This window comes from Acinonyx jubatus, chromosome E3 (genome assembly GCF_027475565.1).
Source record: "Acinonyx jubatus isolate Ajub_Pintada_27869175 chromosome E3, VMU_Ajub_asm_v1.0, whole genome shotgun sequence".
Classification (NCBI taxonomy): domain Eukaryota; kingdom Metazoa; phylum Chordata; class Mammalia; order Carnivora; family Felidae; genus Acinonyx; species Acinonyx jubatus.
This window is the reverse complement of record NC_069398.1, coordinates 20,354,245-20,380,315: the sequence shown is the minus strand read 5'-3', so window position 1 is coordinate 20,380,315 and position 26,071 is coordinate 20,354,245. Positions and strand designations below refer to the sequence as shown.

The window sequence follows — 26,071 nt, the reverse complement described above, 5'->3', positions numbered from 1 at the left end:
TCCCGATCGGTCGGCCTTGCCTCTCATTGCAATAAACTTTGTTGTGACTGTCACTGGTGCCCGTAGCATTCTGTTTCAGGAGTCGTGTGGATGCAACACTTTAGTTTCTGTTTGTCTGGGAAAGCCTTTATTTCACTCTATTCTGAATGACAGCCTTGATGGATAAAGGATTCTTGGCTGCATATTTTTCCTATCCAGCACATTGACTATTTCCTGCCACTTCCTTCTGGCCTGCATAGTTTCAGTGGACAGGTCTGCTACTACCCTGATGTGCCTATCCTTGTAGGTTAAGGACCATGTGTCCCTAGCTTCTTTCAGAATTCTCTTTCTCTTTATATTTTGCCAGTTTCACTGTGATATGGCATGGTGTTGACCTGTTTTTGTTGATTTTGAAGGGGGTTCTCTGTGCCTCTTGGACTTGGATGTCTGTTTCTTTCCCCAGATTAGGGAAGTTCTCAGCTGTAATTTGTTCATATAAACGCTCTGTCCCTTTCTCTCACTCTTCTGGAATTCCTATGATATGGATATTGTTTCATTACATGGAATCACTTCACTTTCTAATTCTCCCCTTGTGATCTAGTAATTTCCTTTCCCTCTTTTTTTTTAGCTTCATCATTTTCCATAATTTTATCTTCTGTTTCACCTAGTCTCTCCTGTGCTTCTTCCATCCTTGCTGTCCCTGTATCTAGTTTATTTTGCATCTCGTTATAGTATTTCTTAATTCATTGTGACTAGTTCTTAGGTCTTTGGCCTCTGCAGCAAGAGATTCTCTGCTGCTTCCATGCTTTTTTTAAGCCCAGCTATTAGTCTTGTGACTGTTACTCTAAATTCTTGTTCAGATATATTGTTTATATATGTTTTGAGCAATTCTCTGGATGTGATTTCTTCCTGAAATTTCTTTTGAGGAGAATTCTTCTGTTTTGTCATTTTGGCTAAGTTTCTGTCTTTTGTGTGTGTGTGTGTGTGTTTTAATTTTTTTTTAACGTTTATTTATTTTTGAGACAGAGAGAGACAGAGCATGAACGGGGGAGGGGCAGAGAGAGAGGGAGACACAGAATCGGAAGCAGGCTCCAGGCTCTGAGCCATCAGCCCAGAACCTGGCGCAGGGCTCGAACTCACGGACCGCGAGATCGTGACCTGAGCTGAAGTTGGACGCTTAACCGACTGAGCCACCCAGGCACCCCTCTTTTGTGTGTTTTAATAGCTTGTTTTGTGTCCTGCACCTGTGAGTACTACTATATTAAAAAAGGTCATACACTGTCCAGGGCCTGGCACTTCAGGAAGTGTTTTTGGTGTATGTTGCATGCACTCAGTTGTTGCATTTGGGCTGCTGTATCCCACTGGTCAGTCCTCTGCAAAGCTCCTCCTTGATTGTAGTGGTGGAGTGTTTGGATCTTCAACCATGTGTGCTTTGATTTGTTTGTTGAAGTGACCCTGGAAAATAAGGAAAGGGGGGAGGGGAAACCTGATCCCTTGAAAAGAGAAAAGTGAAAGGGGAGAAAAGAAGACCGAAGAGAGAGTCAAAAAGACTCTATAAGGCTAAATCCAGAGAAAGAGAAAAGAAAAAAAGGAAGAAGAGATAGACAAGGTATAAAAAGAATAGTGTAAAAATGCCTGATCAAACAAATTTATATTTATCTATCTAATAAACAGTCAGATACTATGAACCTGATTCCAAAAGAAGAAAATAAGAGGGTAGAAAGAAAAAGCAAAGAAAAAGACAAACAGACAAACAAGCAAACAAAAACAAAAAAACAGTTGTCTGTTGGGGCCTGGGACCGGTGGCTGTGCTGATCTGGAGGAGAGGCTGGTTGTTGGGTCAGTGTCAGTCTTCCTCCAGCTGATAAGCAGTTGCCAGGGCACAGAGGGGTGGAGTTTGGTGTAAGTGGGTCCTGTTTCCACTGGGGGCTGCTGCATTGCTTTCTGAAGTCCCACTCTGAAGTGTTAGTGTTGGGGAGAAAAATGGTGAGACCCTAATCTCTCCTCCCCTGACCGGTGTCTCAAACCACACTGTTCAGGTAGCCCTCACAGAATAGCCTAGAAGTTCAGCTTGCCCTGCTTCACAGTCTCTCTCCTGCCTTCTAGGCACTTGGCTGGGATTCAAAACCTGAAGTCCTAAAGGACCCTGCACCATGTGGACCCTGCACTATCAGGACCCTGTTCTGGTGAAGTACAAGGCCTTTGGCTGGCACCTGCAGGGTCCTTTGCCCTTGGGGAGGCAATAAACCTTCTTCCCACAGTTCTGGAGAAAGGGGACTGTGCTCTCTCAGTGTGCCCCTGAGATCACTACCGTTCTCCGGGTGGCTCCCTCCTTCCCAGGAGTGTGCACACAGCTCTGGCTTTGCCAGAGCAAGTCCCACACTTTTGAAACCTCTGAGTTTTAGCTCCTAAGGCTGGTTGCAAAATAGAAACTGGCACTCTCTGTATTTCTCGTCCCCCAGTCCATGGTGTGGAGAGGTTTTTCTCCTGTGTTAACTCCATACCACAATTCCACAACCCCTCTCTTTCTCTCCCTTTTGTCTCTCCACAGAAGGGGTTCCCTCCCTTCTGTGCCGACATGGCCATTTGATCTCCCCCAGTTCACATGCACTCACCTCTATCCCGCCAAGCTGTCTCCCTCCAACTGTAGAGATCTTTCTGCCACTCCGCAGATCGATTTCTTGGGTGTTCCAAGCGTTCTGACCTCAATACAGCTGTGTTTGAGGGATGAGGAAAATCCTGGTTTCCCTACTTCTCCATCTTTTCTCTGCCCCTCTTCAGTGTTTGTATTTAGATTTATGGTCCATTCTGAGTTTGTTTGTATGTAGGTATCAATTATTTTTAAAGTTTATTCATTTTGAGAGAGGTTGCTTGTGCATGCATTCAAGCAAGTGGGGGAGGGGCAGAGAGAGAGGTAGAGAGAGAGAGTCTCAGGCAGGCTGTACACTGTCAGGCAGAACCCAATGCGGGGCTCGAACCCACCATGAGATCATGACTTGAGCCAAAGTCAGATGCTCAACTGACTGAGCCATCCAGGTGCCCCCTGAGTTAATTTTTATAGAAAGTGTAAACCGCAGGTCATGAAGATTCATTTGCTTTTTTTTGGAACTTATTAAATTCTGATTGTTCCAATACCATTTGTTAAAAAAGACATCCTTTCTCCACTGAATTGCCTTTAACACCTTTGTAAAAAAAATCAGTTGGTGATATTTGTTTGGGTCTGTTTGTGGATTCTATTCTGCACCCTTGATGTATGTGCTTTACTTTTTTTTTTAAGCTTATTTATTTGTTTTGAGAGAGGAGGAGAAGGGGTAGAGAGAGAGGGAGAGTGAATCTCAAGTAGGCCCTGTGCTGTCAGCATGGAGCCTAATGCCGGGCTCAGTCTCACAAACCATAAGATCCTGACCTGAGCTTAAGTCAAGAGTCAGACACTTAATGGGCTGAGCCACCTAGGTACCCCAGTGCCTGTCCTTTTCTAATACCATACTGTCTTGGTTACTGTAGCTTTAAAGTAAATCTTAAAATCAGGTACTGTGATTCCTCCAAATTTATCCGCTTTTTTTCTGAATTGTTATAATGAATCTAGGTTTTTTTGCCCATATTTAAATTTAGAATCAACTTGTCTATATCAATAAGAATATGCTGGGGATTTTATTGGAACTGCAAGAAGTTTAAAGATTTATTTCGAGAGACTTGATGTATTTTGTATATTGAGTATTATAATTCGTGAATATGGTATGTTTATTTATTTAGGTTTTTGAATTTTTATCAGTATTTAAAATTTTTCTGCCTAAGACCTGGACACATTTTATTAAATTTATTAAATTTATGCCTTAGTATTTCCTTTTCAAAAAGACTATTATAATTGGTTTTGTTTTTATTTTGTTTTTATTTTTTATTAAAAAAATTTTTTTACATTTATTCATTTTTGATAGAGACAGAGCATAAGTGGGGGAGGGGCAGAGAGAGAAGGAGACACAGAATCCGAAGCAGGCTCCAGGCTCTGAGCTGTCAGCACAAAGCCTGACGCGGGGCCCGAACCCACAAACCGCAAGACCTGTGACCCGAGCTGAAGCCTGATGCCCAACCAACTGAGCCACTCAGGCACCCCTAACTGGTTTTGTTTTTAAAATTTTTGTTTCAAATTCTTCATTGCTAGTACTCAGAAATATGTTGAATTTGTATGTTGACCATGTAACCTATTATCCTGTAACCTTACTAAACTTACTAGCTGTAAGAGATTAAGAAAAAAAAAAAAAACCTTGGGATTTTCCATGTAGATAATCATGTCATCTGAAAAAAAGGACAGTTTTATTCTTCTTCTTGCCTTACTGCACTGCCTAGGACTTCCAATATAATGTTGAATAGGAATGGTAGTGAGAGTGGACATCCTTGCCTTATTCCCATCTCAGGAAGAAAGCATTCACACTTTCCTAATTAAGTACAATGGTTTTATGTAGATATCTTTTATCAGATTGAGGAAGTTTCCTTCTGTGCTTAGTTTGCCAAGAGCTTTTATCATGAATGAATGTAGAATTTTGTTAAATGATTTTTCTACATCAATTAATAAGATCATGTGGTTTTTCTTTTTCAGACTGTTAATATAATGGGTTATATTGATTGATTTTCTAATGTTGAACAGGCTTGCATATTTGGAATTAATTCCACTTGGTCATGGTGTACAATTCTTTTTATACATTGCTGCATTTGATTTGCTCATATTTTTTTGAGAACTTTTGTGCCTAAGTTCCTGAGATACCTATCTATAACTTGCTTGCTTATTTGCTTTTCTTTTCTTGCTTCCCCCTTTTTGGGGGAAAACTACCCTTGTCTAGTTTTGGCATCAGGGTAATACAAGCCTCATTAAATGAGTTGGGAAGTATTTCCTCCTTTCTCGTTTTCTGGAAAACAGTGTGTAAAATACATGTTAATTCTTTCTTAAATGTTTGGTAGAATTCTCCAGTGAAATCATCTTGGCCTGGAATTTTTTTTTTCAAAAGTTCTATTGAAAAGGAACCCTGTTGGGGTGCCTGGGTGGCTCAGTCGGTTAAGCGTCCAACTTCGGCTCAGGTCATGATCTCGCAGTCCGTGAGTTCGAGCCCCACGTCAGGCTCTGTGCTGCCAGCTCAGAGCCGGGAGCCTGTTTCAGATTCTGTGTCTCCCTCCCTCTCTGACCCTCCCCCGTTTATGCTCTGTCTCTCTCTGTCTCAAAAATAAATAAACGTTAAAAAAAACAAGCCTGCAGATTAAATTTTTAAAATTAATATAGGAATATTCAGGTTATATATTTTATCTATTGGGTGAGTTTGGTAGCTTGTGGTTTTCAAAGGAATCGGTCCATTTCATCAAAGTTGAATTTATGTGTATAATATGTTCCAAATATTTCCCATCTTTTTAATGTCTGTAAGGTCTACTGTGGTATCTTTCATTCCTACATTGGAAATTTGTGTTTTTTCTTTCTCTCTCTCTCTCTTTTTGGTCAATATTGCTAGAAGTTTGTCAATTTTATTGATCTTTTCAAACACCAGATTTGGTTTTATAGATTTCCTCTATTTTTTGTTTTTAATTTCATTGACTTTTGCTCTAATATTTATTATTTCTTTTCTCTGCTTGGTTTGGGTTTGCTTTGCTCTTCTTTCTCTGTTCCCTCCGTCTCCACCCCTCCCCCTCCAGACTTAGTTCTTTATTGATCTATCTGCAAGCTCACTGATCTTTTCCTTTGTAGCCTCCTATATACTGTTAAACAAATCCAGTAAATTTTTATTTAGTATATTTTCTTTTTCAGTTCTATATTTTCTATTTATTTATTTATAATTTATTTATTTTTGAGATAGAGACAGAGTGTGAGTGGGAGAGGGGCAGAGAGAGAAGGAGACACAGAATCAGAAGCAGGCTCCAGTCTCTGAGCTGTCAGCACAGAGCCTGACCTGGGGGCTCGAACCCACAAACTGTGAGATAATGACCTGAGCTGAAGTGGAACGCTTAACCAACTGAGCCACCCAGGCACCCCAATTTATTTTTATTTTTTGATGTTTATTTATTTTTGAGAGAGAGGGAGAGCACATGTGGGGGAGGGGCAGAGAGTGAGAGGGAGACAGAGGATCCGAAGTAGGCTCTTTCCTGAGAGCAGAGAGCCTGATGTGGGGCTCGAAGCTGCAAACTGTGAGATGATGACCTGAGCCAAAGTTGGAGGCTTAACCAACTGAGCCACCTAGGTGCTCCCCCATTTTTTTTTAAGTTTATTTATTTATTTTGAGAGAGAGAGAGTGCATGAGTGCGAGTTAGGATGGGGCAGAGAGAATTCCAAGCAGGCTCTGCACTGTCTACATGGAGCCAGACTCTCAAACCCAGGAACCCTGAAACCACGGCCTGAGCTGAAATCAAGAGTCAGATGCTTAACTAACTGAGCCACCCAGATGCCCCTATATTTTTTGTTTAAAAAGCTTCCATTTCCTCCTGAGGTTTTTCATTTAGGCAACCAATTATGACAATGTTTTCCTTTAGGTCTTTGAATATATTTAGCTTCATTGCTTTAAAGCCTTGTATAGTAATTGTAACATCTCTGTTATCTTGGAGTCTATTCTATTGATTGCCTTTGCCCCCTTGATTGTGGGTTACATTTTCCTGTGTCTTAGAAAGTCTTAATTTTTGATTTTATATTGTATATTTTGGACATTTGGGGTTGGATATTTTAGGGACATAGGTTCCATTTTTTTCTAAAGAATGTTTACATTTGTTCTATCAGGAAATTAAAATACTGGCCGATTGCCTTGTACTTATGGTGTCTTGATATTATACTTTGTGAGGTCTCAGCAGGCCCTGGGAGGGCTTTACAAGGCACCTAGGAGACATACTGGAACCTGAGCCACTCTGGCTAAACTCCCCAGACCGAGCCAAACACCCATGTCCGTCCCACTATCTCCTCCCTTCTGACCTCTCAAACAAACCCTCTGAGGTCTTGGTCCCTTAGTTTCATTCTCAGCTCTCAGTTTTAGAGCAAATACTTTGTTCTGGGACATAATGTTTACTTCTAAACTGTGGTCCTTCTGGGGTTTTAGTGGAAGGCTTAAGATGTGGACCAAACCCCTCTACTTGGACAAGATTCTTATGACAAACTCTGCTCTGTGGTGGACTGCAGCTGAAATCTCTGTTCAGCTGTTTTTAGCCTTCCACCTGCAAATAACAGAGGGCTCAACTGCACTGGCTTAAATAAATAGGAGTTTATTCATTTTTTAAAAGAAATGTAAAGATGGATGGCTGCTGCTATTGGGAACCATGGTGCAATCATTTCATAGCTGGGTTGTTGTCATTCTTTCGGTTTTTCTTTGTGGCTGCGAGATGACTGCTGTATCTCCACTAATCTCATTACCATTAGAGGCTGGAAGAAATAGAAAGGGATTAGGCCAGCAATGTTGTTCTCTTCATATTAGGAAAGTAAAAGCCAGCAACCTACTCAGCATGTTTCTGTATGAATTTCACTACTCAAATCAGGAATACGTGGTCACCCTAAGTTGAAGGGAAACAGAAGATGGATTACAGGATTTCACAGTTGGCTGACTAGTTAGAAACTTCAGATAACTTAAAAAAAATTTTTTTTTAATGTTTATTTATTTTTGAGAGAGAAAGAGAGAGAGCGCAAGCAGGGGAGGGGCAGACACAAAATCTGAAGCAGGCTCCAGGCTCCAAGATGTCAGCATAGAGCCTGACACAGGGCTCGAACTCACAAACCGTGAGATCGTGACCTGAGCCGAAGTTGGATGCTTAACCAATTGAGCCACCCAGGCGCCCCTAGGTAACTTTTTTGATATTTAATCATGTATCTTAGTAATATGAGGCATTTATTTATTTTAAATTTTATTTTATTATTTATTTTTTTATTGCACTATAATTAACATATATTAGTTTTGGTGTACAACATAATGATTTGATATTTGTATATATTGTGAAATGATCACTAGAATAAATCTAGTTAATATCCATCACCATTACATAGTTACAGTTTTTTTATTATGATGAGAACTTTTAAGATCTTTTTAGCAACTTTCAAAAATGCAATTCAGTATTAACTATAGTTATAATATTATACATTACAGTGAGTTAATAGAAAATATATATTGGTTTCTTCCCTGGTTCCTGGCACAAGCTCCTAAAACCCTTGGTATTTCCTGAGTCACCAGGTTGGCTCAGTCGGTTAAGCGTCAGAGCCTGGAGCCTGGTTTGGGTGTCTCCCTCTCTCTTTGCCCCTCCCCCGTTCTCTCTCTCTCTCTCTCTCTCTCAAAAATAAACATTAAAAAAAAAACTAAAAAAAAAATCCTTGTTATTTCCTAAAATATAAGAACACCAGGAGCATCTCTTGTTCTAATATTGGTCTTCGACTTTTGTTTCTGACACAGAGCTCCTAAAACCCTAGTAATTTCCTGGGAGATGGGAGTGTCTTTTGTCCTAATGAATTAACTGAGTGGGCTTCTGGATGAGACCTAGTCACAGGAAAGACAAATCCATGATTCGAAGTTTGGAATTTTCAGCCTTGTCCCTCATTCTCTTGAGAAGAGAGAAGGGCTGAAAATGGTGTTAATGATCGATCATGCCTATGTATGAAAGCTCCATAAAATCCCCAAAGTACTGGGTTTGAAGAGCTTCCAGGTTGGTGAACAGATCCACACGGGGAGGGTGATATACCCAACTCTATAGGAACAGAAGCTCCTGTGCTTGGGACCCTCCCAGACTTCATTACACTATGTATCTCTTCATCTGGTTGTTCATCTGTATCCTGTAGTAAGCTGGTAAATGTTAGTGTTGAGTTCTGTGAGCTGCTTTAGCAAATTAATTAAACCTAAGGAGGCGGGGGTGGGGGGGGGAGTGGATGGCGGGCATTGGAACCTCTGATCTATAGCCAATTGGTCAGAAGCACAGACGATAACCCGAGCTTGCAGCTGGTATCTAAGTGTGTGTGGGGGGGGGGGAGGCAGGGGAGGGCAGCCTTGTGGGACTGAGTCCTTAACCTGTGGGATATTATGCTTTGAGAAGACAGTGTCAGAATTGAGTTAAATTATAGGGTGCCCAGCTAGTGTTGCAGAGATTGTTTGGTGTGGGGTAAAACTTCCGCATTTGATGACTAGAAGTCAAGTGTTTAGGGCAAGTAGTAAAAAACAACACAGGAGGAAAGAATTGGGTTTTTCCCTACATAGGAAGGAAAAAAAAAACCCAAAAAAACAACCCTGAGTTTTTTCTGTTTTGATTATATACCTATAACTTATTTATTTTATAACTGGATATTTGTACCTTTTGGCCACCTCCACCTATTTCACCCTTTCCCCACTCCTAAAGCATTTAGTTTTAATTGATTTGCAAATTATTAAAAAATTAATAAATGTTTTTAAACTAATCTCAACTACTATAAAATCAAATAAAGTAGAAAGGTAAATTTTTCACTCCTTTTACTCTCCTTGATTAATTGTTCCCCACAATTACTATTGACATACACAGAGTTTTTCTTCTTTCAGAAATGAGAATCAAACAATATATATTGTTCTGCAACCTGCTTCATTCACAGGACATATCATAGACCTATTTCCATGCTGTGACTTATTTTGAATGTTATTTTTAATGTTGACATTTAATTGTATTTTCTTTATATTATTTTAAAACATTTATATATTTTTATGTATCAGTATTTAATGTGTTGATAAAAATATTGTGTCTCATAAAATATATATATACACACAAATACAAAAATCTGTATACTCACTGCCATTAAGTAACTCTATAATCTCTTCTCAGTCTCATTTTCTTTCCTGTATCCAGAGGTAACTACCTTCCTGAATTTTATGTTGTAAGTTATCACTTATGATATTAAATGATACTCTCTTTTTTAAGTTTCTGTCAATGTCTGTATGTATACAGTATTGTTGTGAATATTCTTATATGTGATTCCTGCTACTTATGTGCAAGAGTTTCTTCTGGGTACATTTCTGAGGTGGAATTTCTGGGTCATAGAAAATGTGCATGTTCAATATCATATTGTTTCTAGAGTGATCCAATTTACTCTATTTTAGAAGCCTATTTTAGTAGCATTGAATTATTTTTTAAAAAGTACATGATTCTAACATAGTTAATCATCAGACAATATATTAGCTTATAAAAATGTGATCTATAGGAAACCTCTCAGGAACACTACTAAAATTACCTGAATTGCTTTTTACTAACCAATTATAATTAAAACTTTGCAAATAATTTGCTAATGTTTTTATTATATTGCATTGTATTTGGTTCACATGTGCTATTTAACATTATTCCAGAAGAAGAACAATGAAGCATAATGTAATGTATTTGTATAGTTATGCTTTGTCCAGCAACATTACTTCATGATTGTTACATGCATGTATCTAGGACCACCATTAGCTTCCTCTGGACTTTTTTTTTTCTTTTTTTTTTTAAATGTGGTTTTTGTCTACAACACTGCCCCCTCATGACCACAAGTGTTAGTACAGGTGTGAATGTGAGGTAGATAGAGACAGTAACTGACAGATTTTATTTATTCAGTACAAATATTTTATTTGAAATGTGTTTAATTTTAAACATCTATGAAGTATGAATAATAGCAGAAATTAATTCTACCTTTTTACATTATTGTACTTGGGTTTCTTTTCCCCTAGAAATACTCAACTACCATTTATACTTATATACAAATACTTGGTGTTTAAAAAAATTTTTTTTAATTTATGTTTATTTTTGAGAGAGAGAAAGAAAGAGTGCGAGCAGGGGAGGGACAGAGAGAGAGAGGGAGACACGGAATCAGAAGCAGACTCCAGGCTGGGAGCTGTCAGCACAGAGCCCCACGAGGGGCTCCAACTCAGGGACCTGGAGATTATGACCTGAGCCAAAGTCGGTCGCCCAACCCACTGAGCCACCCAGGCACCCCCCCTTTTTTTTTAATTTTTAAAAAATATATGTATTTTTGAGAGAGAGAGAGAGAGAGAGAGAGAGAGAACAAATATTTGGTGTTCAACATCTTGTTTCTTTTATTATACTTATTTCTAAATTACATACTACAAAATATAAACAGGTTCTTGACTAGATCGTTCTTTTAGGCCCCCTTATTTTGCCCTCTCTCATTAATTGTATCATTTTTTTACCTCATATTTCAACATTTATTTATTTTTGAGAGGCAGAGAGAGACAGCACAAGTGGGGTTGGGTTAGAGAGAGAATGAGACACAGAATCTGAAGCAGGCTCCAGGCTCTGGGCTGTCAGCACAGAGCCCCACGCGAACCCACAAACCGTGAGATCATGACCTCAGCCGAAGTCCGATGCTTAACCGACTGAGCCACCCAGGCGCCCCATTTTTTACCTCATATTTCAAAACATCAAAATTCCTTCTCCCCATCCTTCATCAGAACCATCTTTGGAGATCTGGGAGAAATTAAACCAGGTGTGCCCCAAACCTGTTTTGGCACAATGTTTCTTACAAATGAAATCTGAAAATACTGAACTTCAGGGGCACAACTGAGCAAAGAGCAGCAGCACTCTTGCTTCTGGATAGAATTGTGTTGAGAGGTTCTGTAGCAGCCGGCAGAGAAGTCGTGACAAAGTGTCCCGCTCCAGCAATATCGCCCCCTCTGCCTGAGTGACCCCTTGGAAGGAGTCTGCAGAACTGTCGGCATCTGAGGTTTCAGGCTGTGTTTGTTCTAAGGTGGGACCTCACTGCCCAGCTCCCGCGGGTTGAGCCAAAGGTTAATGTTTGGAGGTGCTCACCCCTTATTTATTGTAGTCAACTTAAAAGTAGCTCGGCAAGTGACACCTAGAAGAAAGTAAGATGACAAGGAAAAAAGAATGTAAAGACTCATTTTGTTACGATTTTTTATATTTTAGTTGCGAATATAAGTAGTTTTGCTTTTGATAATACACGTTTTTGGTTTAAAAAATTTTTTTTATGTTTATTCATTTTTGAAAGAGAGAGAGAGAGACAGAGCACAAGCAGGGGTGGGGCGGAGAGAGAGGGGGACACAGAATCTGAAGCAGGCTCCAGGCTCTGAGCGGTCAGCACAGAGCGGGACTCGGTGTTCGAACTCACGAACCGCGAGATCATGACCTGAGCTGAAGTCGGATGCTCAACCGACTGAGCCACCCAGGCGCCCCGATAATACATGTTTTTTAATTGAAATATAGTTGACTTATAATACGAATATAAGTCGTTACCGAAATTCTCTTGAGACCTACATTGCTACAAGAGCATAAGGTCAAACGCGGATTCAAAAAAGGTCCCGAAGGAGCTTTCATTAATTGCAAAATTAGCGCAGAGGTCCCCGGCTCTCTCACAACCCTCCTCCCAAGCGCCGGCGGCGCGGAGGGCCCCGAAGGTAGCCTCTTGCCCCTCCCGCGCAAAGTGGAGGTGGCGAGGCTCGAGGCTCTGCGGGAAAACGTCCACCTCGCGCTGCAAGTCTAGGGCCGCAGGCGCTGAGCCCCCGCAGGGAGGAGGGGCGGGCTCAGGGAGCCCCTCCCACGGGGCGGGGCCAAGGGCTTCTCCCCAGCACCGCTGTGCAGAGTCTGAATCTCCAGGGTCTCCAGTTTAGAAAAGCCTATGCAAAGCCTAGCAGAAGCCAAGGTGCTTATCAGCAGATCTCTTATGATTGTTTGGTAAAAGCTCTGCGGGTCTGCACAGGTCGCCTCCCTCGGAGCTCGGCGACTGAACGTCGGAGCCGGCCCTCGGCCCCCCTGCAGTCGGAAGGTTACAGCAGCGGGAGCCAGAGAGGCGGTGGCGGCGGCCCAGGAAGGAGCAGCAGCGCCCGGGTGAGTCTGGGCATGTGTTTATCTCTCCGTGTGCCCAACTTTATGATTTACCCGCCTTCCTTTTCCACATCCAGGGCCTCTGATTCTACGTGTGTTTTTCTTAATCGGCGTAGGTAAAATGGTTCATGGGATTTCAAGACTTTCTTTTCCTCAATTAACTTTTGAGTAGTTTTCCCTTGTTTTATGTCACTGTTAACCAAACGGCATGAATGAATGATGCAATCCTGCATAGGAGAGTCATCAGTACAAGATTAGGAAAATCTCCGAAATTTAGTGTTGCAGTGTTTGACTTTGTCATTTTCTCTCCCATCAGAATTAGAATTTTAAGTAAGTACCTACTTCAAGTTGGGAATTAAATAATTCATTCATTCATTAAACTTGTTTACTATGTTTTCTTTATAAGTGACTTGCATATTGTAGTTACTCCTTAAATATTTGACTGACCGGTATTGGAATGAGGATCGGGGAAGAAAATGATAAAATGCAGATTTCTAGATTTTATTACATCTACCTGGTAGGTTTTCAATATAATAATAGTGCTATCACTTTCATGTTGCTGAAATAAAGTAGTCAGGACGTTTTAAGTTTTCAGATAATTTGATTCATGCCTAATAATTTTTTAAAGTTAATGTTTTCTTGATATATAATTCAATGCAATAATATGCACCCACTTTAAGTGTACATTTTGATTAATTTTGACAATTGCATACACACTTTTAATCACCAGCACAATATAACACTGCTGTCACCCCTGAAAATTTCCTAAAACCTCTTTGCAGTCAGATCTCCCCACCCCTAGCCCTACTGACCTGATTTTTGTCATTGTAGCATTTGTTTGTATTTTCTAGTGTTTTGTATAAATGGAATTATGTTCTTTTGTGTCCGGCTTCTTTTGGTATAAAAGGTTTTTTATATTTATCCCCATTTTTGGCATGCAGCACTAATTCCTTCCTTTTTGTTGCTGAGTAGCATTCCATCGTAAGGATATACCACAATTTATTCATCCATTTATCTGTTGATGGACACTCTAGTTTGGGGCTTTCACGAATAAAGCGCTCTTTGATTGCTCTTGGATAAATCTCCAGGGTGGGATTGCTGAGTCTTATGGTAGGTATGTGTTTATTTTAAGAAACTTGCAAAATGTTTTCCAAAATGGTCGTACCATTTTCTATCCTTGCCAGCAGTGTATTAGAGAGTTCAGTTTTTCCAGGTCCTCACCAATACTTGGTGTGTGCAGTCTTTTTTGTTTTAGTCATTTGCCTTTTGAGTTTATCTGCATACCTTCTTTTTTGGGAGGTCTATTCAAATATTTTGTTCATATTTTATTATAAGTTGTTCGTGTTATTACTGTGTTGTAAGAGTTCTTTATTCTGGATACAAGTGCTTTGTCAAATATGTGTACTGTAAACATTTTCTCCCATTCTGTGGCTTGCCTTTTCCTTTTCTTTCTTTTTTTTTTTTCTATCATGAAAAAGCTTTTGAAGAGCTTTAATCTTGATGAAGTTCATTCTATCACGTTTTCCTTTCATTATTCATGTTTTTGGGGCGTTAAGAAAGTTTTGCCTACCTCAAAGCTGTTGTGTTAGCTAATTGCTGTATAACAAATTACCCCCAAACTTGGCAGCTTAAAACAACAAGTATTTATTTTCTCAGTTTCTGGGGGTTAAAATTCTGGGAGCAGCTTAGCTGGGTGGTTCTGGTTTAGGATTTTTTAAGCGGTCACAGTTGGCCAAGGTGAACTCACCTAATGTTGTATTGGAGAAGATCTGTTTCCTAGCCTGCTCACATAGTTGTTGGCAGGATTCAGTTCCTTGAGGGTTGTCCGACTGAGGGCCTCAGTTCCTTTCTGGCTGTTTGCTGGGGGCCCCTTAAGTTCTGCCACACAGGCCTCACCATAGGCCACCACCAATGTGGCAGCTGTCTTTCCTTAGAGTAAGGGAGAGGCTGGGGCATGATGGAAGCCACATTCCTTTTTGTTTTTGAAATTAACCAAAAAACTTGGATGAGAGAAAGGGAACACAACCTTTTTTGAGTTCAGTAAGGACTGTATTTTGAGCCTTCCCTTTCAATCTCTTTGCTTTTTCTTGACTCATTTCTTTTATCTTTTTTTTCTTCTGAGATTTAGCATTGTTGTCTACTTTTTAAAAAATGATGAGGCTATTTTTTTAATGTTTATTTATTTTGAGAGAGAGTGTGTGCAAGCGTGTGTGCATGAGAATGGGGGAGGGGCAGAGAGAGAGACAGTGCAGAACCTGACTCGGGGGCTCCATCCTACAAACTGAGATCATGACCAGAGCCAAAATCGAGAGTCGGATGCTCAACCGAGATACTTCTATTTACAGTTTTGATTATGAGGATTTTAATTCAAAATTGTTGACTTTGTTCCCTTGTTATTGGGCAGCCAGACTCTTCTGTGACTGTTCTTGGAATATTGGAGACTTTTGTCTCTTCGTTTTGAAGACAGCTGGGTCTGTTTTGTAGTCTGTTAATGTACCTAAGTCAGCTTCCCTGTGTTTGCATTTTGTTCTCTCAATAGATCCTCTTTTCTTCCCTTGCCTCTGTGTTCTGCTGATCTGGTGTAGGTGATTTCCTGTCAGACCTGAAGCTTTTGCAGAATCAAAGCCAGAGAAAAGTGTGTGTACTCCTCTGCAGTCCTGAAAGGAGGCAGAAGTCCAGCGTCTTGCAAGGGAAGCAGTCTTAAGGAACTTTGCATCTGACCCGTCTTTGTACCAGTCCTACCAGCTGGGAGAGTGAAGCTAGACAGTTTCTTTCTTCTCTTGAGTCTGAACCTTGATGTTCATTTCCTTCTTCTTTCTTTCTAGGCTCTTGCTCTTGCAGAACTCCCAAGATCTCATAAAGAAATTTGTAGTCAGAACTTTATGCTGCATTTTTATTCAGGAAAGAAGCAGGAAGAGAAGAGTGTCATTTCCTAGGAATCCAGCACTGGAGAAACGTGAGTCTGATTTGTTTTTTGTTGCCGTTAATTTGTTTATCAGTGATCAGTTTCCTCTTCACCGGAATAAAATTGTGCACTGTAATGTATGTGGGGTGCATAAAATCTCAGGTTCCCCAGAACAGCAGTTCCTTTTTTTTTTTTTTTTAAATCATAAATGCATTGGCCAGGAACCCTAGGCTTAGTTACTGGAGGATCTTTGACTCTTCACTGATCCAGAAGCTTCTCAGGATCCATTGGTGCATTGTTGCAGTGCCCAGAGGGCCTGAAACAGACTCACCCCTCCTACCAAAAGTGACATCCATTTAAGCCTAGTAAGTTTTGTTCTCCTGGATGTGCTTGACCTCCGTAACCTCTGTACCAACTTGTATTTGTTCTTACACAAGTGAAGGTAAGAGGTCAATCCTAACAAAAGAGTAAGTTTGGTGAAGGTGATCTTGGGTGCCTCTCATGGGATACATAGATGGAGAAGTTCAAACAGAGTTTTTGTGGAGAGGTTTTTCCCTCTTATCCAAAATCAGAGCTCCTAAGGCTGGCCCTGAAGGAAAGCATACTTTTGTACTTTTGGAGCTGGGGGTGAGAAGGGGTTGTCAGCAGAGGCTTCTTTACCATTGGCCCCATGTTTCCCCAAGATGGACCAGCTGGGGGTCAGGTGGACAGGAGACCTGTTCTGACCCGCAGAAGGGCAGTGGTTCATTGCTCAGGACTGGGCCTGGGAGCTGCCATGTCAAAGTACATACCCTTCTGCTAGGATTTCTTCCACCTCCACCCCTGTTCCCCTCCCCACAAAGGCCAGATGTGAGGGATCCAGAGTTCATTCTCTAGCAATGATTTTTTTGTGTGTAAAATTCTAATGTACACAATTTACTTTGAAGTACCTGAACTTAGCAGATTTTTCCTCCCTCTAGCTATGAGAAATTTGAATAAGTGTGAATTGTGAGCCACTCCTGGTGGAGACCATGAAAAAACAGGCAGCCAGAAGTGAACAAGGAGGCAGGGCATTTTACAGTGCTGGCCATTTGTTCTAAGGTCTAAGTAGGGAGCCAAATCTGTGTAATCCTAGGGGTTGGAGGGCATATCCCCTGACATGAGCATTCTGCGGGGCAAAGTTAAGGTTACATAATCCAGCTGCGTCTTCTAGGGAGGGCGTGGAGAAAGAATCAGCCTTCCAAGTAAATTCAATGTGACTTTTGTCTCAAACATCCTATTTTCTTTGTCTTTGGTACACAGTACAATCCAGGAAGCAGTTTTCGGCGCTTCTGAGTCATAAGTCAGGACTAGAGTTCATCTGGGGATATGGAAATCAGTCCTTACTTTATTTGAGGAAATGTGTGTTTCCTTTCATATCTGAGGCTGATGGTCTGGCTGAAGCTATTGCTATTATATCAGTGGTCAAGAAGAGGCTCAAGTCACTGGCTTTTCAAACACGAACAATAATGATTTGTCTGATCATCTCAGTGAGACTGGTAGCCTCTTGAACATGGTGCCCATTGTGTACTTCTCAGGTCATAGGCTTAGGCACAGGGTGGCAGTGTGGACTGGCTTTGGTCGTACAGGTTTTGAGCCTTCAGGAGCCGGTCAGTCATTCCCAGGAGTATTGCCTGTTCTTAGTGACATTGTACTGCCTCATACACAGTCTTAAAAGGTTCTTTGGCCTGTCCCATTTATCTCCTTTTAGCTCCTCTTATGTTATTTGTCTGTTCCTCGCTTTCCCTCTATTTGCATGTGATTGGTTCTCTTATGCTCGGTGGGATTGCACTGCATTAACTACCACTCCTCTGCTGATAGACTTCTGTCTTCTAGGCTTGTATAATGAGCCTGCCTAGCCATGTGATATGAATTGCATCGATTCCCTCTGGACCAGAGCCAAATGAGTGGTTACTGAGCCACAGAGAGAGTGGGATATGAAGCTCTTTGATGTTCCCGGGTTGGTGGAAATTTGATGATTTATGAAACCTGTTTCTATCTACTGGCCTCCCAAAGAATGTGCAGACTTTCTTCTTTCACTGTTAATGAATCATTACCCATTGTGTTGTCCAGCTAGCAGAACTTTGGTCTGAATTCTTGATGAAAATCTCTGACATTTCCTGAATCCACATAGGTTCTTATCAAATGTTTAACCTTATTTAGTTCTGCCTAATTTCTCTGCTTCTCAATTTATCCACCTCTTATTTATTCACCACCTTTTATGTTGTTTCTGTGCATTTGAGATCCAAGTTTTAGTTTTTTTAGCCATCACTTGGGAGCTGTGTGACCTTGGGTAAAGCATTTAAGTATCTTATACCTCTAGTTGTTAATTTGTGAAATGGACACATTAATATCGTTCTTGCAGAAAGGCATGGGATCTGACCCAGATGATGGCTTTGAGGTTTCTTCCAGCTTCAGAATATACGATGTCCATTCTGTTCTATTGGTTAGAGTATAGTCATTATTGCTGGTTAAGGATTTTGATTTGATTTGATTTGATTTAATTTTTATAAAGTTTTTATTTACTTTAAGAGAGTGAGAATGGGGGAGGGGCACAGGGAGAGGGAGAAAGAGAGAATCCCAAGCAGGCTCTGTATTGTCAGCACAGAACCCGATGCGGGACTCAAATTCATGAACTTGGAGATTATGACCTGAGCCAAAATCAAGAGCTGGACACGGGGCGCCTGGGTGGCTCAGTTGGTTAAGCGTCGGACTTCGGCTCAGGTCATGATCTTGCGGTTTGTGAGTTCGAGCCCCGCATTGGGCTCTGTGCTGACAACTCAGAGCCTGGAGCCTGCTTGAGATTCTGTGTCCCCCTCTTTCTCTGCCCCATCGCTGCTTGTGCTCTGTCTCTGTCTCTCAATAATAAGAGACAAACGTTTAAAAAAATTATAAAAAAAAAAAAAGCTGGATGCTCAACTAACTGAGCTACCCAGGTGCCCCTAATTTAATTTTTTTAAGTTTATTTATTTATTTTGAGAGAGAGAGAGAGATTGAGCAAGCATGAGCAGGGGAGAAGCAGAGAGAGAGAGAGAGAGAAAGGAGAAAGAGAATCCCAAGCAAGCTCTGTGTTGTCAGTGCAGAATATGACCTAGGGCTTGATCTCACGAACCGTGGATCATGATCTGAGCCAAAATCAAGAGTCAGACACATAACTGACAGAGCCACCCAGTCACCTCAAGGATTTTAATTTTAGGCTGATAGCACTCTAAGTTGGGATAGTTTTATTGAGGATAATAATCTACTCAATTCTTGCTGAGTACTCAATAACTTCTTAGATTCAACTCTATTTAATTCATGAAATATTTATTTTGCACCTGGTGGGTCCTGGAAACAGAAATGAAAGATAATTCAGTCAAGGTCCTTACCCTGAAGGAACTCCCATCCTAGGAGAGAAATGGGAGTGACTAATTAATTAATTCTCTGAAGGAATAGGAAGGAGATAGTGTAGTATAGGGAAGGTTATTTAATCTGCATCTTGAATAATAAATAGGAATTTGCCCACTGGACATGAGGACTTAGGTGATTTCAGACAGAGGGATTGGCATTTGCAAAGGCATAGAGGTTTAAAAAACTGACATTTAAGGAACAAGACATCTTCTGTATACCTTGAGCATAAGTTGTGTGTATATGTTTGTGTGTGTGTGTATTTCTTGGAAGAGAAAAGTAGTGGGGGATAGATTGGTGAAATAGATAGGATCTAAATCATGAAGGGCATAAATTAATTGAATAAGAGAGACATTAGGTTAATTTATATGCTAATTATGGGGACTGGATTAGCAAGGGCATCATTAGGTCTGATTTGATTAAGTCTTAACTTGATTTGATTCTAGATTCCTCAGAAGCCAAACCTGGGTACAGTCAGGTACAGTAGTATACTTAAAATTAAAATGTAATAGCCATGTTAAAAAAGTCTTTACCTTTTAGAAATATACACTGAAATATTTTGGATGAAATGATATGATGTGCTTTGAGATAATGAGGGAAGGTAGAAGTGTTTGGGCGTGATATTATGATTTATAATAAGAAACATATTTGCTCTTGTCCTCATCTCTGGCTCCCAGCTCTTAAAACCCTTGGAATGTCCTGTGATGAGAGTGATAAAGGTGTTTCTTCTTATGTTAGTGAGGTGACTTTTAGTCTGGTATTTCTTCCTGTGTTAATGAGGTGAATTTTGGACCTCACCTAAGGATGGGGCTATTTGCTATCAGAGCCAACCTTGGTGACCGGAGAGTTGGAACTTTGAGTCCCACCCTCCTGACCTCCAAGGAGCGGAGAAGGGCTGGTGATCTAGCTCAGTCATCAATGGCCAATGATTTAATCAGTCATGACTTCACAACAAATAAAAACCCAAAGGATGGAGTTTTGAAAGCTTCTGGGTTGGATTGGTGAACACATGGAGATGCAGGGAGAATGGGATGTTCAGAGAGGGCATGGAAGCTCTGTGCTTCTTCCCACAAACCCTGTCCTGTGCATCGCTTCCATCTGAGTTCTACCCTTTTATAATACACTGGTGAGCTAGTGAATAAAATATTTCTCTGAGTTCTCTGAGCCACTGTAGCAAATTAATCAAACCCAAAGAGGGGATTGTTGGAACCTCCAGTGTGTAGCAGTTGGTCAGAAGCATGGGTGACAACCTGTACTTGGCACTGGGGTCTTAAGTGTGTGTGTGTGTGTGTGTGTGTGTGTGTGTGTGTGTGTGCGTGTGGTGGGGAAGGTTCAGTCTTATGGGACTGAACCTATGGGATTTGACGCTATCTGTGGGATAAAGTCAGAATAGAGTTGAATTATAGGAGACATCATGCTGGTATCTAAGAATTGCTTCAATGTGTGGGAACGCACCCATGTTGGAATTGGGGTACAGAACCCTTGTTAGTGGGGTTGTTGATGAGGCATGATTTGCTATGATTGTTGAGGCAGGATGATGCATACATGGAATTCATGTATTCATTTTCTCTATTTTTGTATTTATTTGACATTCTGCACAATAAAAAGTTAAATAGTTGCGGGTATGTAATTCACAATTATATCATTTCATTTATTTATTCAACCTTCAGAAATTAATTTAGCATCTACTCAAAAGAAGCCTAAATTGGGGTCTTAGAAAATTTTCGATCTTAGTATAAAGAGCTTGCAATCCAGGAGTGGAGGTGACAGGCACATAAGTAAGTCTAAGACAAGTAGGAATATTATGAATTTCATATATTGAAAACAGGTCTACATTAAGTACTGTGGAAATTCTGGAGAGAAATCTTTTCCAGCCCGGAGGAATCTGGGAAGACCCTATAGTGAAGATGGTATTGAGCTTTATTTCTTCACTTAATTCAACAAATATTATTAAGCCCTACTATAGGTACTATAGGTACTGTTCTCAGTCCTAAGGATCCAGTAGTGAACAAAGCTGATAAAGAGCCTATTCTTATGAAATTTACATACTAATGAGGACAGATAGACAATACATAATAAACATAATAAGTACATTTTTTAAAGTTTATTTTGAGAGAGAGAGAGAAAAAGAGAGAGAATGAGTGGGGGAGGGGCAGAGAGCAGGGGGGGGGGGCAGAGGATATGAAGTGGGCTCTGTGCTGACAGTGAAGAGCCCCTTGTGAGGCTCAAACTCATGAACTGTGAGATCATGACCTGAGCTGAAGTCGGATGCTTAACCAACTGAGCCACCCAGATGCCCCATGAGTACATTTTATCATATGTTAGAAGATGATAGATGTTACAGAAAAAAGAAAACGTAAGGCATAGTGAGGGAGATTAGTAAGGTTGGGTTAAGGATAAGGAGAGGAGGTTGCAGTGATAAACAGGTGGTCAAGGGTTGGCTCATGGAAGAAGGTGATATTTGGGCAAACGCTTTTTTTTTAAAAAGTTTATTCATTTTTGAGAGGGAGAGAGACAGAGTGCGAGCAGGGGAGGGGCAGAGAGAGAGGGAGACACAGAATCCGAAGCAGGCTTCAGGCTCTGAGCTGTCAGCACAGAGCCCGATGCAGGGCTCGAACTCAGACTGTGAGATCATGACCTGAGCCAAAGTCAGACACTTAACCGACTGAGCCACCCAGGTGCCCCTGGGCAATCACTTTTTTTAAAGAGTCATTATTTTTTACTCTTGATAAGGGACTTAGCCAAGTGGGTATCTGAGTGAAGAGCATTCCCACCAAGGGCACATCTGGAGAAAGGCCCTGAGTGGGAAACCTGCCTAGTGTATTTCCAGAGCAGCAAGAGGACTGGTGTGGTTGGAGCAGAGTGAGCAAGGGGGAGGAGTAGGAAGTGAGGTCAGAGATGTAATAGGGGGGAGGCAGCGGTGGTGGTAGTGGTGCCAGGATGGGGGGGCTGACCTTATAGGTGATTGTAAGAACTTTGGCTTTTACTCTTAATAAAATGAGGAGCCATTGAAGGAATTTGAGCTAGAAGTAAGTGTGACATAATTTGGTTTATAGCTTACAACGATTACTTTGGCTGTTATGTTAAGAACAAAAAAACTGGGACGGGAGACCTTTTAGGAGGCTATTGGTGCAGTCTTGGCAAGAAATATTCGTAACCCAGGCTAGAGCAATAGCAGTGGATAGGGTGAGAAGTGGTCAGATTTTGGTTAGGCTTTCAGGGTGAAACCAACATAATTTCTTGAATGATGGGATATGGGTTTTGAGAGAAAGAAAAATGTCGAGGGTGACTGAAAAATGGAGTTGCCATCAGGGGAGAGAAGGAAGGTGCAAGAATAGCCGTTTTGGGGAGACAAGAAGATCAGGAGTTCAGTTTTAGACATGTTTACCAGACACCTGAATGAGGTCAGGAAGGTGGTTGGAGTTTGGAGTTTGGGAGAGAGGCCTGGGGTCCAGGTGTATATTTGGAAGTTACTGTCATAGAGATGACATTTAAAGCCACAAGCCCGGATGAATTCATTGAGAGAGTGGGTGGGTTAGAGAAGACCAGGGGTGGGCCATGGGTCGTTGCATTGGTAAGAGAACGGAAGAGAAGCAACCAGCAAAGGAGCCCAGTTCACAGGGGGGATGATATGTGAACCTGGGAAGTCAGTCCTCTGAGGTGAGAGATCTGCTTGAACAGGAGCATGATGATGGTAGAAAAAGAGATTATAGATAATTAATAGCATACATGTTTAGTATTCATGTATTTTTAAGTTTCCTGTTTAATGGAAACTTCATTCACATCGAGGCTGATGTTAGTTTAGTTTAATACTCTACTGTCTTACTGGATTCATTAATTTGCCTTCTCTTTCCCCTTCTTACTGGGTCTCCAGCGAAACTCCTGTTTCCTATTTGGTAAGGGTTCCCAACGGGCTGGCTCTAGTTTGCCAGCCCTTGGCTGAAAAGACTTTTTCCCCCACAGGTCAGCTTTGACCTGGATCATTCGTACAGATGCATTGGTTAGAAATCAGTTATGAAGTAGGTTGGCCAGTTCCTTTGAGTCTGTTTTTAGCCGGCATCTATTCTAAATATAGGTTATTTGCATCATCTGTGTGGCCTCGTACATGACATATTTGATGGGAGACTGGTCTAGGTGACTTCTAGGATCCCCTTCACCCTCAAGATTCCAGTCCAGTGATTTTCTTAAAAAGTAAAAAACCCGCAAAATTCCTTTTGAAACTCTGTCCCCCATAGATTCTGCAGCACAGTGGTCCTCGGGGCTCTTCCTGTGAGTGAGTCTTGATCTCTTTTCATTTTCCTTCCCAGGCTCCTGGTCTAACCTTTTCTGTTCCTTGTGGGCTCTGTCCTCAGCCCTCTTCTTTTCTCCTGCTCTCCACTCTCTGGTGACTTTCATCAGGCCATGCCCTCAATTACCACCTCTACTCTGGTGACTAACCGATGTGTAGTTTAGCTCTGACCTCTCTGTGGAGGAGGCAAAGGCCTTTCAAGGGTTTCCATTACCTAGATGTTAAAATCCAAACTCCTTAGCCTGGCTCAGGGCCCCCCTTTGTGCACCACCTGGTAGCTGGACTCTATTGGGAGGCTTCCAGTATGTTATCCATCATCTCTTTTTTTTTTTTTTTTTTTTTTTTGAGAGCAAGCTCATGCACGCGAACAGGGCAGAGGGGCAGAGAGAGAGAATCCCAAGCTGAGTGTGAAGCCTAATGCGGGACTTTATCCCACAACCTGGGATCATGACCTGAGCTAAAATCAAGTGTCAACCAACACTCAACCGACTGAGCCACCCAGGCACCCCTATCCATCATTCTTTCTCCTTGCCTTTGCCCCTACTCTTTTCTCTACCATCATTACTTCCTCTTCTTGCCTCTGTCTCCCTGCCCCCCATGCCCAGCACACACCAAGCTGATACCCTGCCCTTTGAGAACCTACTCAGGCCACTTACTCTTCATGATTCAGCTCCAATGACTATGTCCCTTGGAATCCCTATAACATAGGCAAGGTTAAAAGCATTTTCTCTGTGTGCCCACAGTATCTTATGCACATTTCCACTTTAGCACTTGGCCTTATTGCTATAATTATTAGGGCAAAAAGAGTTGAATATGGTTGAACATCAAATATATTTATAAGTTGGTATTTCACTAGACTGAGTTCCTGGGAGAAGAGTTTGGTCCCGCTCATTGAGACCTGACATTTAGAAGGTGCTTATTTTGTACTAAACAACAAGTAAGTCTGTTAGTCCATGTTTATGAGGGATACACCGACTTTGATATGAATCAAAGTATATTGGCATAAATGGGCAAAATTGGATCTTTTTTATGATTATAAGCCTTAAAGTATATTTATTTTTTTTCTCTTGTAGGAGAACAATTCTTCCAAGGATGGTCTCCCATTCAGAGTTGAGGAAACTTTTCTGTTCAGCTGATGCAGTATGCTTTGATGTTGATAGCACAGTCATCAGAGAAGAAGGAATTGATGAGCTAGCCAAATTCTGTGGAGTTGAGGATGCTGTGTCAGAAATGTAGGAACAGTATTTATTCACTTTATGAAATGATAAAAAATTGCAAAAGAGAGTGACGTTTCAACAACATGTAGGACCAGAGCCACATTTCTCTGATTTTTAGTCCCTGGCTATAAATCATGGGCAGTAAGCTGCTTCTTCCATCATTTACAACTGAATTCACTAGTGTACATTATCCAATCATCCATTTATACAAATATTTATGGAAAAAGGAAAGTTGCCCCTGACAAATAAATATGGGTGACATGCTCTTAGCTCGGTCAGAGGAACGATGACCATAACTAACCAAAGAAGATGACGGGGTGGGGGATCACCATGTGTCCAGTGCTTTGTGTCATGGTTGAAAGTGTGGCCTCTGTGGTTTGCTAGAAAGCTAGTTTTGGTTCAGAGTCTCTCAGTTTATGCCTGCAGTATTATTGCTGCCTACAGTCACCAGGTCACGGACCATTTCATGTTCAGCTGCATTTGATGTGAGACGTGGCTGCAAAATCTTAGTATGATTCTCAAACAAACCTTCCATATGTTTATTCCCAGGCCTCGCTCTCACGGCATCGTAGCATGCGTGTTGTATGGTGGAGCTCTCAGTAGCACCTTCCTCCTGGGTGGACTTTGGAGGAGCTAGGGAGGTTGGGCATGTAAACTCTGGGGACATCTGACTCGTCTGGCCTGACTGTTGGGTCTTCCTCCTAGGACACGGCGAGCCATGGGTGGGGCAGTGCCTTTCAAGGCTGCCCTCACAGAGCGCTTAGCGCTGATCCAGCCCTCCAGGGAACAGGTACAAAGGCTCATAGCAGAGCACCCCCCCCACCTGACTCCTGGCATAAGGTAAGAGGAGCCCCGGTCTGGGTTCTGTCAGCACCTGTGTTTGGGGGCATGTCCTCTTGAGAATCTCTCACCATTGCTCTAGTGCTCCCTTCTGTCTCGTTCTTTCAGCTCTTGCCTGTGGTCTTGTCTGGCTGGTTGGCTCTGCCCACGTCTGCCCACGTCTGCCCACGTCTGCCCTTCCTTGCTCCCTAGGGAGAGCCTAAGCTTCCTCTTCATTTTGCGTTTCTAGGTTCATGGGCTGAGGAGACTTGTGGGATGGTTTCCTAAGCAGTCCAGCCCTACCTATTAATTTCTAAGTGCATTCAGAAAAACATTCATAAAACATTATAATTCACCAGGCGATATACCTTATGTGATGTATTTGGGCAGATGGATTTGGGAGAAAAATATGTCTTTTAGTTTTCTCCTCATGTTTCATGTTTTTTCTTTTATATAATCAGGGTCTGGTATATTATATTTCTTTTTTGCAGGGAGCTGGTAAGTCACCTGCAAGAGCGAAATGTTCAGGTTTTCCTAATATCTGGTGGCTTTAGGAGCATTGTGGAGCATGTTGCTTCCAAGCTCAATATCCCGTCAACCAACGTATTTGCCAATAGGCTGAAATTCTACTTCAATGGTAAGACTTTAATGGTGTCATTTCCCTTTCTCATC

At 41.4% G+C, this 26,071-nt stretch overlaps 1 protein-coding gene across 8 annotated transcripts in view; it reads left to right on the top strand.

Annotated features, from left to right (window-relative positions):
- The window catches only part of PSPH (phosphoserine phosphatase), a 52,159-nt gene that overhangs the window by 20,096 nt on the left and 5,992 nt on the right, over positions 1-26,071 (top strand). Inside the window, exons 1-7 of one of the 8 annotated variants that reach the window (XM_027041824.2) lie at positions 12,273-12,768; positions 13,738-13,875; positions 15,591-15,721; positions 17,525-17,648; positions 24,437-24,595; positions 25,286-25,420; positions 25,891-26,036. In XM_027041824.2, the coding sequence (XP_026897625.1) occupies positions 17,626-17,648; positions 24,437-24,595; positions 25,286-25,420; positions 25,891-26,036 (463 nt within the window). In that variant the 5' untranslated portion in view covers positions 12,273-12,768; positions 13,738-13,875; positions 15,591-15,721; positions 17,525-17,625. Of the gene's footprint in view, positions 1-12,255; positions 12,769-13,737; positions 13,876-15,590; positions 15,722-17,524; positions 17,649-24,436; positions 24,596-25,285; positions 25,421-25,890; positions 26,037-26,071 lie in introns of those variants that run through there. The other 7 variants (XM_053213682.1, XM_015069872.3, XM_027041827.2 and 4 more) reach the window with 7 other exon arrangements.